The 16,589-nt window shown below is 41.2% G+C and overlaps 1 protein-coding gene across 10 annotated transcripts in view; it reads left to right on the forward strand.

Annotated features, from left to right (window-relative positions):
• The window catches only part of APBB2 (amyloid beta precursor protein binding family B member 2), a 328,999-nt gene that overhangs the window by 236,526 nt on the left and 75,884 nt on the right, over window positions 1-16,589 (forward strand). For all 10 annotated transcript variants that reach the window (XM_048848487.2, XM_048848489.2, XM_048848488.2 and 7 more), the window contains one exon: window positions 11,070-11,216. In XM_048848487.2, the coding sequence (XP_048704444.2) occupies window positions 11,070-11,216 (147 nt within the window). The remainder of the gene's footprint in view (window positions 1-11,069; window positions 11,217-16,589) is intronic.

The raw sequence follows: 16,589 nt of genomic DNA on the forward strand, positions 1-16,589 counted from the left end.
AGGTTCCTGATTGTTCTGGAACCTTCCCTGTTACCTTACTCAGGGAAAAGGGACCTTCTTAGCCTGGGGCTAATATATCTGCCTTCTATTACTCTCCTATAGCCATCTGGCCCGACCCTGTCACACTTGGGCCAGATCTTGGATCTGAACTAAAGAGAACCTAGTGAACAGGCTGAAAAAAGTATACAGAAGTTCATGTGGTTTTATTTTGTTTATTTAATAAAGCCACGCCTCAGGAAGAATATGCGGACTGTGTTTTAGAGCAGGTGGGAAAGTCACCTGCTCACACCAAATTTATGCGACTATGGCTTTCTTATTGCACGAATCCTTTAATATGTGACTATTTTTGTTTTAAGAAAGAGCACAAAGATCTGTTCCTCTAAATCAGTGGTCCCCAAACTTTTTCTATCATGTCCCCCTTACCTATGGAACCTATCCACATCCACGAAGCCATGGCCGCAGGTGGCTGGGAGCAGGGCCTCAGTCAGCTGCAGCTGGGGTCAGGGACCAAGAATCGTAGCCCTAGCCCTGCTGCCCACAGTTTGGGAGCCACTGCTGTAGATAAAATAACAGCCTGAGCCTGTAGAATATAATTTTATAAGAGAATTCTACAAATTCACCAAATGACTCAGTATATGTTTTTGAGCAGAGAAGAGAAGTGAGGTTGGCACCTATAACTCCAAAAGGGCAGACTGGATTGCTTTGAAATTACAACATATTAAAATAACAGCTCATGAGGTATGAGCATTTTATGTTTCCTTTTAGAGCAAAATGTTGTGGGTGACAGAGATGTGAAGCTTTGAAAATAGTTTGGAATGGAGACATTTAACTAATCAGCATTAATAGGCATGTCTATTTTGATGCCATTGCAAAGCCAGAGTCCTAGCACTGCTGCACGGTTTTCAGCATGATAAATTTTTGCTTATGTATTAGTTCCAGAAAAAAAGCAAATGCAGTAACAAAGGCCATTTAGGCCAGAACAGTAATGTGCGCGCTCTCTCATTTAGCAGGTACCCCAATGGGGCTGGGTAACAGGGCTGCTGTATTAGTGTGCTGAATAATTAAGCAATTGTGCTTTCAGCTAACTCAGCTAAGCCTGATTTGAGAATTAGGTCATGCATGATTCAAGACACTCTGTTTGAAGCTCATTGTTGTTCTTTTTAAAGAATATTTATACATTAAATACAAAAACTATGTTAAACCACCATTAGCCCTTTTTGAAAAATTCACCTGGTTCTTTTTGGTTTTAAATAGCCAGCCTTGGGTTTTGAAACAGTTAAGCTAGACTTCTTGTTACTGGGATCATTTGTCTTCCAACTGAAATCAACAGAGGCCAGTAAAAACCAATAGAGACCAATTGAAGTATGTTGGTGGTATCTGTTGGTTATTTCTACTTGGTAGAGCCAGGCAGTAACCTGTGTACTGTATGCTGTTAGGATCTGATTGTGCAACCTTCAGTGAGCATTTACTGATGAGAGTAATCCCATTGGCTTCACTGGGACTATTTGTACGAGTAAATGCTCACCATAATGAGTAAGGGTTGTACAATCAAACACAAATTCTCCTACTCCCACTGCAGCACACTCACGGGTCTCTTACCATAGGATCCCAGTACTCTTGGCTATACATATTATGATTATAAATAAATAGTTTCTGCTGTTGTAGTATATACTATGTTAATGATAAACCATCTAAGGTATCTGTTACTGGGGGCAGACTCTAGGACCCTGAACAGGGGATGCAGGTCTCCCCTGAGTCATTTCCCACAGCTTGAACCCTACATGAAGATGCAGTGTAACTAGACGGTGTATTCAGTGAGATCCAACTAGGATATAAGAGATGGAACTTTTCTCAGGTGGGCAGGGAATTGTGTTCTGGGGCAAAGCTCCTGAAGGGCAAACTCTAGAGGTAGCCAAGTCTGGGGAGAAAGCTGAAGCTAAAATTTGTTATTATTCAAGTTACCAATAAACCTAAACCTTAGGAAGGGGATAAATTTGGATTTTAAACAATGTGTGAATCCTCGGTACAGAACACAACCTGTTCCTAGTATGTTTTCATGTTTTATAGCCAAGGTCCATTGTATTAAGCAATTTTAAATTGAGCAAAGGCTCTCCAATATATATGGCACAGCTACTGAATAGAACTCAGCAGGGGAACAAATTCTAGATGGGGAGCCTGTTTGGGTATAACTACACTGCAACTGAGAGTGTGCTTCCCCGCCCAGGAAGAGACACCAGAGTGGCTCAAGATAGCGTGCTAAAAACAGCAGTGTGGACGCTGTAGCACTGCTGGCAGCTCAGTCTGTCCATCTCAGCTTGGACCTATTGAACCCCTTGGGGCTTTTCTGCAGTGTAGACATACCTTTTAAAGGGTAAATGCTAGCCAAGAAAGGCCAAAACATAGCAATGGATACTCACCTCTAGAAGATGATCAACCTGGAAGAGCACATTCAAGTGTGTGGTTTCATTCAAAACTCTATTTTGAACTGAAGGACCTATCATGCTACAAGGCCATTTTATAATTTTTAAGAATGAGCTCTTACTCGGTCTTCGTGTCAGCATGCTTATTTTCAGCTTTTGGCTTTGAAATTAGTTCTTTTAGAAGGGAGTTCCAGTCAACTCTAGCCTGGCAGACAAAGATATAACGGCTGGAAGTTGCAGTCAGAAAAATTCCAACTGGAAATAAGACATATTTTTAAATGTGAGGGTAATAAACCATTTAAGAGCTTTCTGAGGGATGTGGTAAATTCTCCATCAATTAGTGCTTTTCTAAACACAGAAGTTGTACACATTAACTATACTAATATAATTAATGAAGTACAGTCCCCTCCGCTAGTGTGTATGCACTGTGCTACTATATTTTATTCTCGTAGTGGAAGGGTAATAAGCAATGTAAAGTATCTTTTGCTGCAACTGTATCCACATTAAGGATGTACCAGTATAAATATTTAGGAAAAAATTCACACCCTAACCAAAATAATTATACCAGTACAAAGTCTGTCTGTAAAGCAGGCTTTAGAGTCTTAAATCAAGACTGGATGTATTTTTAAAAGGTATGTTCTATCTCAACACTGTGACAACTTAGTTGTCATAATAGCCTTTTGTGAAGGACTTAGTCAAAGACTTTCTAAAAGTACAAACAGTTTGTCAGCTGATTTTCCTTCATTCAGTAGTTTGTTTTTTAACATCCTCAAAAGATTCTCGTGTATTGGAGAGGCTTGATATTCCTTTCTAGAAGCCCTGCTGGTTTGTCCCTATTATATTGTATAGTTTCAATCACATTACTTGTACTGAAGTAAATATACTGGTCTGTAAATTCCCAGATCGCCCCAGAACTTCTCTTTAAAGAGGGAAACAATACTCTCTAATCTTTCAGAATAGTCGCTGGTTTAAAGGAGAGAGTAGATGTTTTTATTAGCAGCTCAGTTGCTTAATTTTTCAGTTGTTTTGCAACACTAGGATGTATAGCTTATTTAGTTCTCCATTTGAACCTCTCAGAGTGGTGTCACTTCCTTTGCCTGGTCTGATTCTTCTTTGCTGACACATTTGAGGTGAAAGTCTGATGTAAGAGCTTTTACGGTGAGATAATAATACTGCACCTTCAAAAACAACAGTTGTTAGAACCTTCTAGAATTCATATTCAGGGTTAATTCCCCATTCTACAGGACATAGTTACTCCTGGGGGAATTCTGCCCCAAAATATTAAAAATTCTGCACAGAATATTTTAAAGTTCTGCAAATTTTATTTGTCAAAATAACAGTATATAATCACATCAGTTGCAATTATTTTGGTAATTTATTTCAAAATACCTTTCAGCAAGTATGTCTGTAACAATTCAGACCCACAAAAACATTCCCCCCAAAAGTAGAGAGTTAAAGAAACCCCTGTGACAACCCGGTTCCTGCTTTTCAGCCCCTTTCCCCCCAGAGCCCAGCTGAGGGTCCAGACATTCACACCCCTTCTCCCTCCACAGAGCCCAGCTGCAGAGCCCCCCTGGCCCAGACACTCTCACCCCCCTCCCTCCCAAAGTCCCCAGCCGTGGGACTCGCCCCCCCCCCCCCCCAGCCCAGACATTCCCACCCTGTTCCCCCCCGAGAGCCGAGCTGTGTCCCTCTACAACTCAGACACTCATATCCCCTCCCCCGCCCAGAGCCCAGTTGTGGGACACCGTCCCCCCCCCCCCCCCCTCCCCGGCCCAGACACTCACACCCTGTATCCCCCCCAGAGCCTAGACACTCACACCCCCAACTTACAAGAGCCCAGGTATCCAGGCTGATGCTGGGTCCCAGGCTTGCAGGGAGTTACCTGCATGCTGCCACCTCCTTCCTTCAGGGCATGCTGGGAACTGCTGCTGCTGCTGAGAACCCTCCAATTCCCTCCCCTTCCCCCCAGCACTATCTTCTATTTGTGAGCTGGGCTCTGTCAGGTCCAGCGGCCCCTAGTGGCAGCCAACATCTCTGCAGCCCATTTCTGAAGGTGGTGGGGGGGGGGGAGAATTCTGCATGCCCAAATTAATTTCTGCAAAATTCTGCATTGCGCTGTGATGCAGAATTCCCCCAGTAGTAACATAGTGTACCTTATTTTAACTCACACCCAAAGCAAGGAATGAGCTATTAAAGTCATCTACATACTTATTTTATTTAACTTTTATGAACTGCTCATTTATTCAGGAGGAAGGGGTTGAATGTTGGGAAGGGAAGGTATTTATATATTTTAGGGCTAGAAAAGACATTCTAATCCATCATCTAATCTGCCCTCCTCCATAACAAAAGCCAAAGAACCTTACCAATAATTTCTGCATCATGTATTGATGTTGGGGGTTGCTGTAAGTGGAAGGTGAGGGAGATGTATTATTTTTATGAATATCATATGTACCTAGTTTACCTGCTTGCTATTTTTCTGTCTGCCTACAGAGAATCATATTAAAGGAGATTGTTGGGGAAAAAACAAGCAGAAAATAAAACAATTACAGAAATAGTATAATTCCAGAGAGACTACCAAGGGTCATCAAGAGAACAATGGGAGGCTATTAACATGGAATGCCTGCCTACCTAGCTGACTCCAGCCAGGTTAACAGATTTAGTTTTCCCAGGCTGGAGTCTAAGTTAAAAAGGACACGACACTGTTATAATGCCCTGTCTAGAGAAGAAGTAGGGGAGCAGGCAGTAGCAGCTGGAGATGAGGCTTTGACTGACGGACATGGAGAGAATGAAGCAGAGCAATCTTTCTCCCAGCCCAGAAGTAAGAATGCCTGAGCTGAGTGAACTTAACAAAATATGACAGGTTTCAGAGGAACAGCCGTGTTAGTCTGTATTCGCAAAAAGAAAAGGAGTACTTGTGGCACCTTAGAGACTAACCAATTTATTTGAGCATGAGCTTTCGTGAGCTACAGCTCACTTCATCAAGATCTCTGTCAAGCTTTCTTACAACTACAATACCCACCTGCAGAAGTAAAGAAACAGATTGATAGAGCCAGAAGAGTTCCCAGAAGTTACCTACTACAGGACAGGCCTAACAAAGAAAATAACAGAACGCCACTAGCCGTCACCTTCAGCCCCCAACTAAAACCCCTCCAACGCATTATTAAGGATCTACAACCTATCCTAAAGGATGACCCAACACTCTCACAAGTCTTGGGAGACAGGCCAGTCCTTGCCTACAGACAGCCCCGCAACCTGAAGCAAATACTCACCAACAACCACATACCACACAACAGAACCATTAACCCAGGAACTTATCCTTGCAACAAAGCCCGTTGCCAATTGTGCCCACATATCTATTCAGGGGACACCATCACAGGGCCTAATAACATCAGCCACACTATCAGAGGCTCGTTCACCTGCACATCCACCAATGTGATATATGCCATCATGTGCCAGCAATGCCCCTCTGCCATGTACATTGGTCAAACTGGACAGTCTCTACGTAAAAGAATAAATGGACACAAATCAGATGTCAAGAATTATAACATTCATAAACCAGTCGGAGAACACTTCAATCTCTCTGGTCACGCAATCACAGACATGAAGGTCGCTATCTTAAAACAAAAAAACTTCAAATCCAGACTCCAGCGAGAAACTGCTGAATTGGAATTCATTTGCAAATTGGATACTATTAATTTAGGCTTAAATAGAGACTGGGAGTGGCTAAGTCATTATGCAAGGTAGCCTGTTTCCTCTTGTTTTTTCCTACCCCCACCCCCCCCCCGATGTTCTGGTTTAACTTGGATTTAAACCTGGAGAATGGTCAGTTTAGATGAGCTATTACCAGCAGGAGAGTGAGTTTGTGTGTGTATGGGGGTGGGGGGGATGTGAGAAAACCTTGATCTATGCAGGAAATAGCCCGACTTGATTATGTAAAGAGTTGTCACTTTGGATGGGCTAGCACCAGCAGGAGAGTGAATTTGTGTGGGGGGGTGGAGGGTGAGAAAACCTGGATTTGTGCTGGAAATGGCCCACCTGTTGATCACTTTAGATAAGCTATTACCAGCAGGACAGTGGGGTGGGAGGAGGTATTGTTTCATGATTTCTGTGTGTATATAAAGTCTGCTGCAGTTTCCACGGTAAACATCTGATGAAGTGAGCTGTAGCTCACGAAAGCTCATGCTCAAATAAATTGGTTAGTCTCTAAGGTGCCACAAGTACTCCTTTTCTTTTAACAAAATATGTAAGGAAAGGTTAAGGTAACACCCAAGCATACAGGCTTTTGTTTGTCCCCTTTCACTGCTTGTTTTATACCTTTGGGTGAATAAAAAATATTTTATAGTTTTCTTGCAGGTACCAAATACTGTTGGGCCTGTCATGTTAAAAGAGGTAGAAAATGGGGTCTGCAACCCAGAAGTCAAGTCCCAGAGTGGTTGAATTGTGGGGTTCCACCACTGAGCGAGGGAGTGGAAGGCCAAGTGTGTTACCTGAGAGGTGCACTCAAGAGGTCTAAAACACAGCTTACTCTGTAACTGTAACACTGGAATTGAATGGGTGGAGCAAGTGAAGAGTTTAATGTGTTTAACAAAAGAAGAGCAAAAATCCAGATACATTTAGTTGTAACTAAGAGATACTGCTCCTGTCATCATCATCCTGATCCTGTTATCTGTATTTTGTATCCCTTGCTCCTATCCTCCTTCTGACTTTGCCTTTTTGAATTGTACTCTGCTCAGTACTGGAATTGTGTCTTTTTTCTGTATTTAGAAAGTAACTAGCACATTGTGGATGCTACCACAATAAAATCTGTATCTCCAGACACAATAGAAAGTAGATTGAAAAGACTTACAAAAATCAAGGCCTAACATCCCTAATAGATGTTCTGGCACATTCAACAAGAGCTGTGAGTACTTCATGGGTCAAAAGATCTTGTAACATGACAGAAGAGATTTGTAAATCTTATTAAATGTTACAAACTGGACATTTTGGCTTCTCCAGAGGCAGCTGTGGGATGAAAAATACTTCAAGCTGTAGTTCCCTCCTGATTTCACCATTTCTCTTCCAGGTTTTGTGCCCATTTGGTTTAAAGTTTAAAGTCAGCTCCCAGCAGCGGCAATTCAGTAAACGTGCTTTGCAGGAGGAAAAAAAAATCATAACTTAATTTCCTTATTTCAAGATACTATTTCTATCTGACATAAAATTTGGATGAGTTTGAGTTTTTACCCATAGACACAGAGGAGTTTAACACAGTTTGCATAATGCTTTTTGTTTAATAAATTATATATTATACATTGTTAATTACTTTTCAAAGTAGTTTACCTGAAGTATAGGGTAGGCCCATCACCTCAGGGAAGCCTGTGATTGACAGATTAGGACTGCTTCTGTGCACAGTAAAAGATTCTACCAATCAGTGATGGGTGAGTGCACATGCTAGCTCTGAGAAGGGAAATTTGCAAATAAGGAAAATGTTCCCATTTACTTAAAAAAGCCATTTTTGTCTTTTTAATAAATATGAATTTAGTGATTTAAAATCTTTGTGTGGTATGTATAAAAGTAATATGTATTTAAGCACTCGAAGATGTATTGGATACAAAATGTTTCTAATGTTGCAAAAAATAATAATTTGCTTTTTACTCAAAAGCAATCATACTGTTTCTATGAAATTATTTTTTTCCATTTTTATGAATATACAATCTTTATTTTTCAAAGTGCTGTCGAGTGGTAAGATCTAACTTACCGTTACAAAGTGGTGTATGTTCTGTAATCTGGTGGTGAATTTTACCGTTATATGAGGAATATCTTCTACATATTAAATATTAAAATTTTAAAAGTTAACGTTGCTAAGAGTTTTTTTTGTAAACAGTCATAGTTTATATAAAATCTACCTCTGTTTATGTCTTGCTGCTGCAAGACCAATAGAAAGTAGAAAGATAGACTTTCATTAATAAACCACTAACAAATATACCATAGCCAACTGTCCTACTTGTGCACGAGGGCTATATAGCCTAGCATTTTTTTGTCCCCCTCGCCTCCCAATTTCTTTGATTCTTTGATATATATTGTTCCCTAAACTCTGGCAATGTTCAGGAACACAAGCAAGGAAGTAAACAAATAACTAGCCATATAGGCGCACGCACAAATAATTAGGGTGAAATCCAGGCCTTACTGAAGTCAGTAGGAGTTTTGCCATTGACTTCAGTGGAGCCAGGATTTCACCTGTTTTTCACCAGACCTGCAAAGCCTTGCACACCAGACTACTCAAAGAGTAGTACCTAATGTAATTTGAACTCCAGGTATGTGCATTCACATGGAGCTTTACTCTTGCTGTGACACGGATTCCTTTTTTGGGAATAGGCTCAGGTGGGTTGCTGAAATATACAAGAACTCTGCACTCCAAAACCACTTTGTCCCATTGTGCTTCCCTACCCCAATAAAGATAAAAATATTAACAAGATTAATTCACTAGATGCTACTCTATGTTCTTGCCCTCCATTAGTTTTCCAAAATAGACATATTGTATGAACTTGAATTACCTATCTCTGTGTTTTTGCTTCAGAGTTTTAAAAACCCATTTGTTAAACGTATTTCAAAAAAAGATGTTAACAGGAGAAACTATAGGCCCAAACCTGCAACCTGGTCCACCTGGGCTGCATTCTATACCTGCACAGGACTGCCCTGCAGTAAATACAGCATGATCTCAGTTGTCTGCAGAGTAATTTACAAGATTAGGGCCTGTATTCCTAAACATTTGTTACATGTTAGATGCTGGTAACAATGAAACCGGTTTGTCACAGGGGGGCAGCATTGAACAATGCATTTTGGCCTTTTAGGGATTGTATAATTAAAACATTGCTAATACATATTGCATTATTTGATTTCCTGAACCAATAGAAAGTTGGTTCAGCACACAATTTCAAAACAAAAAATGCAGTCATTCCCAAAGACAAAAGTTGAAAAGAAGCCAATAGGTAATGTATCGGGACTCTACACAATGCCTACTCTAAGGGTTTGTCTACACTGGAACTTCGTTGGCAAAACTTTTGTTGTTCGGGGTGTTAACCCCGTCCCCCGCCAACAACAAAAGTTTTACCAGTGAAAAGCGCCGGTGTGAACAGCACTTTGTTGGAGCGCACTCATGCCAGCAAAGCTACTGCAGCTCATGGGTGGTGGACGTTTTTTGTTGGCAGGACAGCTCTCTCCTGCCACAAACAGCAGCTACGCTGCATGCCTTTTAGCAGCACGGCTGTAGCAGCACAGTCGTGTCGCTAAAAGCCTTGTAGTGTCGCCACGTTAATCTTTAGTCCACCTTTGAGTTGGAGAGATAGATGGTGAAAGAGAAAGGGTGTTAAATGCAGGCAAGTTTTTAACTACATTGATTCTAAATTTTTCTGCTGTACTTTTGGAACGTTTTGGAGCTTATGCCTCTGTAGACAAAGCTGTGATTGGCACGTAGGGGATTTGTAGGTAGGGGAAGGTGGGATTTTAATGTCTCGTTAAGTTCTCAAAGACCCCATGCCATAGATTTTACTAATCCATATAGACAATATAACGTATGCTGAATGCCTCAAAAATAGTGTGTGTTATATAATATGGGAGGTACTCCTAATAACGTAGAAGTTCAGCATGTCTATCAGAAAGAAGCAACAGAACTATTATAAATTTGCTGTTGGCAGTTATGGCTCAACTTGACAACAGAATCCTCCTGACGCTTTCTGGGTGAAATCTTGGCCCCATTGAAGTCAATGGCAGAACTCCCATTGACTTCAGTAGGGTCAGGATTTCACTCTCTGTAGTGCCTCAGCACAATATGAATGTTTTTTCCCATATTAAAAAGTGGCTTTTATAAATCTTCCATAGTGGCAGTAACATAGATATTTCCAGGCAATTTATCACGTTTTGTTTTGTTTGCAAAATGCACCATAAGTGCTGAGTGATGTAGTCTTGCAATGTTCTGCCAGCTGAGAGTTCTGGTTGGCTTAAGGGTCACTGTTAAAAGCCTGATTCTTCACACAGTATTTTATTTCTTAGTTAATGCTTTGGATTTACTATTATCTGCTACCTTACTTAAACTTACTGTAAAACTGATTGTGGTAATCCTTAATAAATTAAGTTTTGTGGTTTAAAACTCAGTAGTGAGATATACCATATGTGGATTTCACAACAGGCCTAAACTGAAACCTTTTTTTATATAAAGGCTCAAAATACTAACTAGGACCTCCATCCTGTAGCTGTGGTTGTTATTTTTCTGGTGCAAGGGTATCCTATTGACTGCCTAAGGCATTCCTTATATGTTCCTCATTTTCTCCTTTGGTGACTGTATTCTTGAAAGCATTTTGTCATATTCTGCCACCATGGAGGTATAAGAAGTATCATTTTTCCTGACATGTCATTCATCTTACCTTGTTCCTTCCAATAAATATTTTCATCTTACATTCTCAAACTATACATTTTAATGTTCCTATCTGCTATGAGTGTCATCTTATGGCAATACAGGGACCTGCTTCTGTCCAAAGGGGGGGGAGTTTTGACATTGACTTCACTGGGAATCTGTCCATTAGATTTCTTCAGTCTTTTGTAAGTAATTGATACTGCTTTGTTGGTATATCAAGTTATGATTTACACACAAATCTTTCCTGGTTTTTTTTTTAGTGCTTTGCTGTGCGCTCTTTGGGCTGGGTAGAAATGGCAGAAGAAGATCTTGCTCCTGGAAAAAGCAGTGTTGCTGTGAACAATTGCATCAGACAATTATCTTACTGTAAAAATGATATCAGAGACACGGTTGGCATATGGGGAGAGGTAAGAGTATGGTGTGAACTTTCTTTACATTACCCTTTCCCGCCCTTTGAATACACTCCACCCATTCAATAAGATACCTTTAAAAATACACACAAACATGTTCGTTTTCCACCCAGTTTTAAATGTTATTGAACAAAAATTAAATACCCTAATTTTCTATGTATTCTTTAATGGAAAAAAAGTAAAGAAGCAGAGCGAGACTTAGACTGCCGTATCAGCAGCTGGTGCTGGCAAAAAGGAGGAAAAAATTTGAGAGCGAACTTGATTTTTGTTTCTGGGCGGTTAGGAGAGCAGGTCTCACAAAGGCCATGATCAAATTGTTCTGTCTCCACTTCATATGTTAGGTATGCTGCATGACATGTCCAATAATTAAATGGCTGAAAATATACTGTACAATTGTTAATAAAACATTTGCTGTAAACTGAAGATAAGGGCCAAATACAGGGGTAATGTGTAAGATGGTAGAAGTTACTCTAACACTCCTTTATATTCTCACTGTCATAAGCTCAGATCCAAAGTCATTGAAATCAGTGGAAATCCTTGTATTGACTAAAGAGGGCTTTGTTATAGTGCATATTCCATTAATTATAGTGCCTATTCCATTCTCACACCCTTTCCCAGTGGGAAAGGAAGTGTAAGGAGCTTCAAGATGGTGCGTCTTTTGAGTCTAGAGCCTAGAGGCTATGGGTGATCTATTTTAACATGCTTTCTTAAACCCTCTGCCAAGTTGTTTTTCTTGTTATGCTTCTCTCTATTGGTCCCTTAGCATATGAGTTACGACAGCTTAAATTTCCTATGCTCCTTGATCCAAATGCAGAAGTGATGTGGTAATTTCCATTCTCTTTACATATTGGGTATAAGTCTAAGGGAAGTAGTGTGGCCTAGTGCATAGAGCACTGGCCTGGGGCTCAGGAGACCTAGTTCTGCCACTGACCTTTCGGTGATCTTGGGAAAGTCACTTCATCTCTCTGTGCCTCAGTTTCCCCATCTGTAAAATGCGGATAATGATACTGACCTTCTTTGCAAACTGTGTAAATCCAGACGGAGCCTAACTGATGTAAATGTACTCTCTAGACTTACTCTTTTACTCCTCTGAGTCTGGCCTACTGCGAGTGAGTTTTTAAAAACAAGAAAATTACCCACCCAAAAAAAGTGTTTGGTTAATGGAGAGTGCAAACAGAAATTATGATTTTAGACTTTGTTTCTTTGCCTACCGGTATTTACTTATTAAGAAACAAGACAAGCAGACCTTCATTTCTGGGCTGATTAAAGGTTGAGAGCAGCATGGAGGTTGAGTTGTCCAGGAGCATACATGTGTGTGTGTTTGACTGTACCATTTTGGCAGGGGAGAAAGATGTTTGATTTCTGAAAGTTACTCTCCTTTTGGCTTCCATAAACTAACTATGACAGGGGTTCTCAAACTGGAGGTCAGAGCCCCGCAGGGGTCCCGAAGTTATTACATGGGGGGTCGTGAGCTGTCAGCCTCCACCCCAAACCCCACTTTGCCTCCAGCATTTATAATGGTGTTAAATATATAAAAAAGTGTTTTTAATTTATAAGGGGGTGGGGTCATACTCAGAGGCTCGCTATATGAAAGCGGTCACCAGTACAAAACTTCGAGAACCACTGGACTATGAAAAGTCACGTGTCCTGTAATTGCATCAATATGGGACCTGATGTGACAAAGTATTTGCTAGGGGAATAGAGCACTATTCTATCAGGCCAGAATGCTCCATGATGGCACTGATTAAAATGGAAGGAGGAGAAGCTGTCTTTGTGAAAGTCTGCAATAAAACCTTCAATTCTTCTTCGAGGGCTTGCTCATGTCGATTCCATTCTAGGTGTGCACGCGCCCACGTGAGCGGTAGTCGGACATTTTTGCCTTAATGCTATCCGTAGGGTCGGCTGTGATGCCCCCTCGAGTGCCGCGCTCATGCATCGGTATAGCAGGTGCCGCCGGCCCTACGCCCCCTCAGTCCCTTCTTACTGCCCATAGTGGTTAGTCAGAGTGCCTTTCCTTGCATAGCAAGGAAGACCCCTTCTGGACCTGCATCGCCTCAACAAGTCTGTCAGGAAGTTGAAGTTTTGCATGGTCTCCCTAGCCTCCATCATGCTCTCCCTGAATCCGAGAGACTGGTATGCCGCCTTTGACATGAAGGGCGCTTATTTCCTAATTCCAAGATCACAGACGATTCCTCCGTTTCATAGTGGGCGGACGCCATTTTCAATTCATGGCACTGCCCTTTGGCCTCTCATGGGCCTCAAGGGTGTTCATAAAATGTATGGAGCCAGTGGCTGCTTACCTGAGATATCGAGGGGTCCCAGGTCTTCCTGTATCTCAACAACTGACTCATCAAGGGCAGGTCTTGGGAACAAGTTCAGAGGAGCCTCAATCTGGTGCGTTCCACCTGCCGCGACCTAGGCCTGTTAATAAACAAGAAAAAGTCCACCTTGAGGCTGGTCCAGTGAATAGAGTTCATTGGGGGCAGCTCTCGACTCCACACGAGCCAGAGCCTTCCTTCTGGTAGCACATTTTCAGGCCATGTCAGACCCGTTTTCCCACGTAAAGAACCACCGCTCACCACGGCTCACACCTGCTTGTGGTTGTTGGGTCATATGGCTGCATGTACATACGTTGTCAGTCATGCCAGGCTCCATCTCCAGCTGCTGCAAGTGTGGCTGGCATCGGTCTACATCCTCATCAGGCATGACCGAGACCGGGTAGTCAGGGTGCCGGATCACATCCGGTCGTCCCTGGATTGCTGGTTGGACCCTGTGTCAGTGTTGGAGGGAGTTCCCTTCGCGACCCCGTCCCTGTCGCTAACCCTGGTCTCTAATGCTTTGGACCTGGGCTGGGGAGCCCACGTGGGTGAGCTGAACACCCAGGGATGCTGGTTGCGGGATGATCTGGCCCTCCATATCAACATCAGGGAGCTCAGTGCGGTTTGCTTGGCCTGCCAGGCTTTCCTGACCCACAGCTAAACATCTCTTCACAGCTCCAAACATCTCTTCAGCCATAATTCACCAACCGAGCCTCAAGTAGGCATTGACATGATACAGTCAGTAACTGAATAACTTTAGTGTGTATCAGGATGACAAGTTGTTAAGTGTCTTATGATAGGCTGTGCTTTGTAAAAGACTCTACCTTATTATCATAAAAAATCTATCTTTTCAGGAGGAGAGTGTTAAAGGAAATTGGGTCACAAATTACTGAGTTAGTACTATATTCTTCTCACCTTATTCACATGAATAGTCCACAGAGTCAATCTAAACAGACAAGCAATACAATTCAGACACAGAGGAGTAAATAGATTCCCACTTACTTTAGAAGAAATTCTTGTAACAACCCTTCTCGGTTGGCAGAGCACTGACAGGTTAAAAAAAGCTTGTTTAAAGGAGAGAGCTAAATGAAGAGAGGAAAATGTCAACAAATTGGAGGGAAATCAGAAGGAATACAAAGTACATACAGCAAAAAATTAAGATGAAAGAGTTGACTAAAGATTAAGATTTTAGAATTGAGTAAAGATTAAAAGGACTAGTTTGGCTGAAATATTATTAAATGGGATTGAGGATTGGGACCATCTGTAAGTATTTCACCCCAAAGAGGAGATAAATTGTTCCAGGTAGACAAGATGACATAATATCTCTTTCTTATTTCTAATTTCCACAATTCTGTGAAATCAAAGGCATGAAAGAAGACCATGTAATCTGTTTTGCTGCTTTACCACATAGTACATTGTCATTTTTGCCACATACTGTGAAGATTATTTACCTTACAACTATATTGCTGCAGCAATGTGTCTCACTAAAAATAGCTTCCACCAACAGTCTTCTAGGATCAAACTCTTCTTTAATTTTACAGTAAAATCTCAATGAACTAATTTGGGATTGACGAGTTTGTAAAATCAAAATCTTCAAATCGTAAAATTGAACATCTCAAAATTACAGTAGGTATGGTGCGTAAATTGCAGAATGCTACACTACATCGCTGCTTCTTGTCCTTCATACCACTACAAAGAGATTTCCAATGCATTGAAGGTATCCAAATGTGAAGGGATGTCAACTTGTTCTTCATCAACATCACTTTATTTATGTGACGCTGCCCCACACACTCTATGGGGACCATATAACTGGTCATTCTCAAGACTGGTGTTCTTGAAATGGCCCACCTGTTGATCACTTTAGATAAGCTATTACCAGCAGGAGAGTGGGGTGGGAGGAGGTATTGTTTCATATTCTCTGTGTGTATATAAAGTCTGCTGCAGTTTCCACGGTAAACATCTGATGAAGTGAGCTGTAGCTCACGAAAGCTCATGCTCAAATAAATTGGTTAGTCTCTAAGGTGCCACAAGTACTCCTTTTCTTTTTGCGAATACAGACTAACACGGCTGTTCCTCTGAAACCTGTTCTTAAAATAGAGGTTCTACTGTATTTTATTTCCCTGGGTTGTTTTGTTTGTCAGAAGCCTTTCCCCTACATCCCCCTTCCCTGCTCCCCCACCCCTGTAGCAGGTTTTTGCAGTCTCTTCAGAATTCTTTGACAGTCAGTGAGGTCACATAGAATTTGGCCAGGTTTATCCTGTCTCTTTGTATTTAGATTCCCAGAGTGCCTAAATAATTTCTGGTTGCCTGCTGCTACACCATCTCCATCACTATAATAGCCTTTGTGTAATAAGGCAACAAAAATTGTGTAAAATATTGCAGTTGGCCTGAACCGAGCCATCCCTTGTGTATGCTAGAATAATTTCTTTTGATTTATGTTCAGTATGTTCCATATCTGCCCATTCTCCAGTCCTATTCAAATCTTTAGAATGTAGTTTTATTGTCCTAATTCCAGCATTATGATCAGCAGATTTTACTTTCTTGCAACAATTTCTTTCAGGTCATTGCCACATAAATAAATGTGTAAATAGAAAATTGGTCTAAATACACAGCAATGTTCTCTTTCGTGAGCTGTTTTCACTATCTTTGGTCTCTTAACAAATTCTTTATTCTTTGTCTTTTTCATAGTTCTTGTATTTTTATTCAGGAACCTTAGAAATCTGAGTGACTCTTCTTGCTCTGCTTTTGTACCTTATTCCTTCCTTACTTTTTTACTCTTCTACTCTTATTTCCTTTGTGCAATAAGCTACTTCATTAGTATTAATTCCCCATTAACCATTTGTTTATTGCAACTGCATCTTCTTTTCCTCCCCGAGATACCTTTGTGTGTGTGTATTTCCTTCCTTACATTTCCTTCAGACCTCTGTCTCCTCTCTCTGGTAAGACATTGCCTCCCCTTTTTTTCCTCCAGATGTTGTTCATCCCTCCATGTGTAAATCCATTTTGTTACAGGAAGAGTTCCATTGTACAAGCAAATAAAGTAAACAGTCCC

This window comes from Caretta caretta, chromosome 4 (genome assembly GCF_965140235.1).
Source record: "Caretta caretta isolate rCarCar2 chromosome 4, rCarCar1.hap1, whole genome shotgun sequence".
Lineage (NCBI taxonomy): Eukaryota > Metazoa > Chordata > Testudines > Cheloniidae > Caretta > Caretta caretta.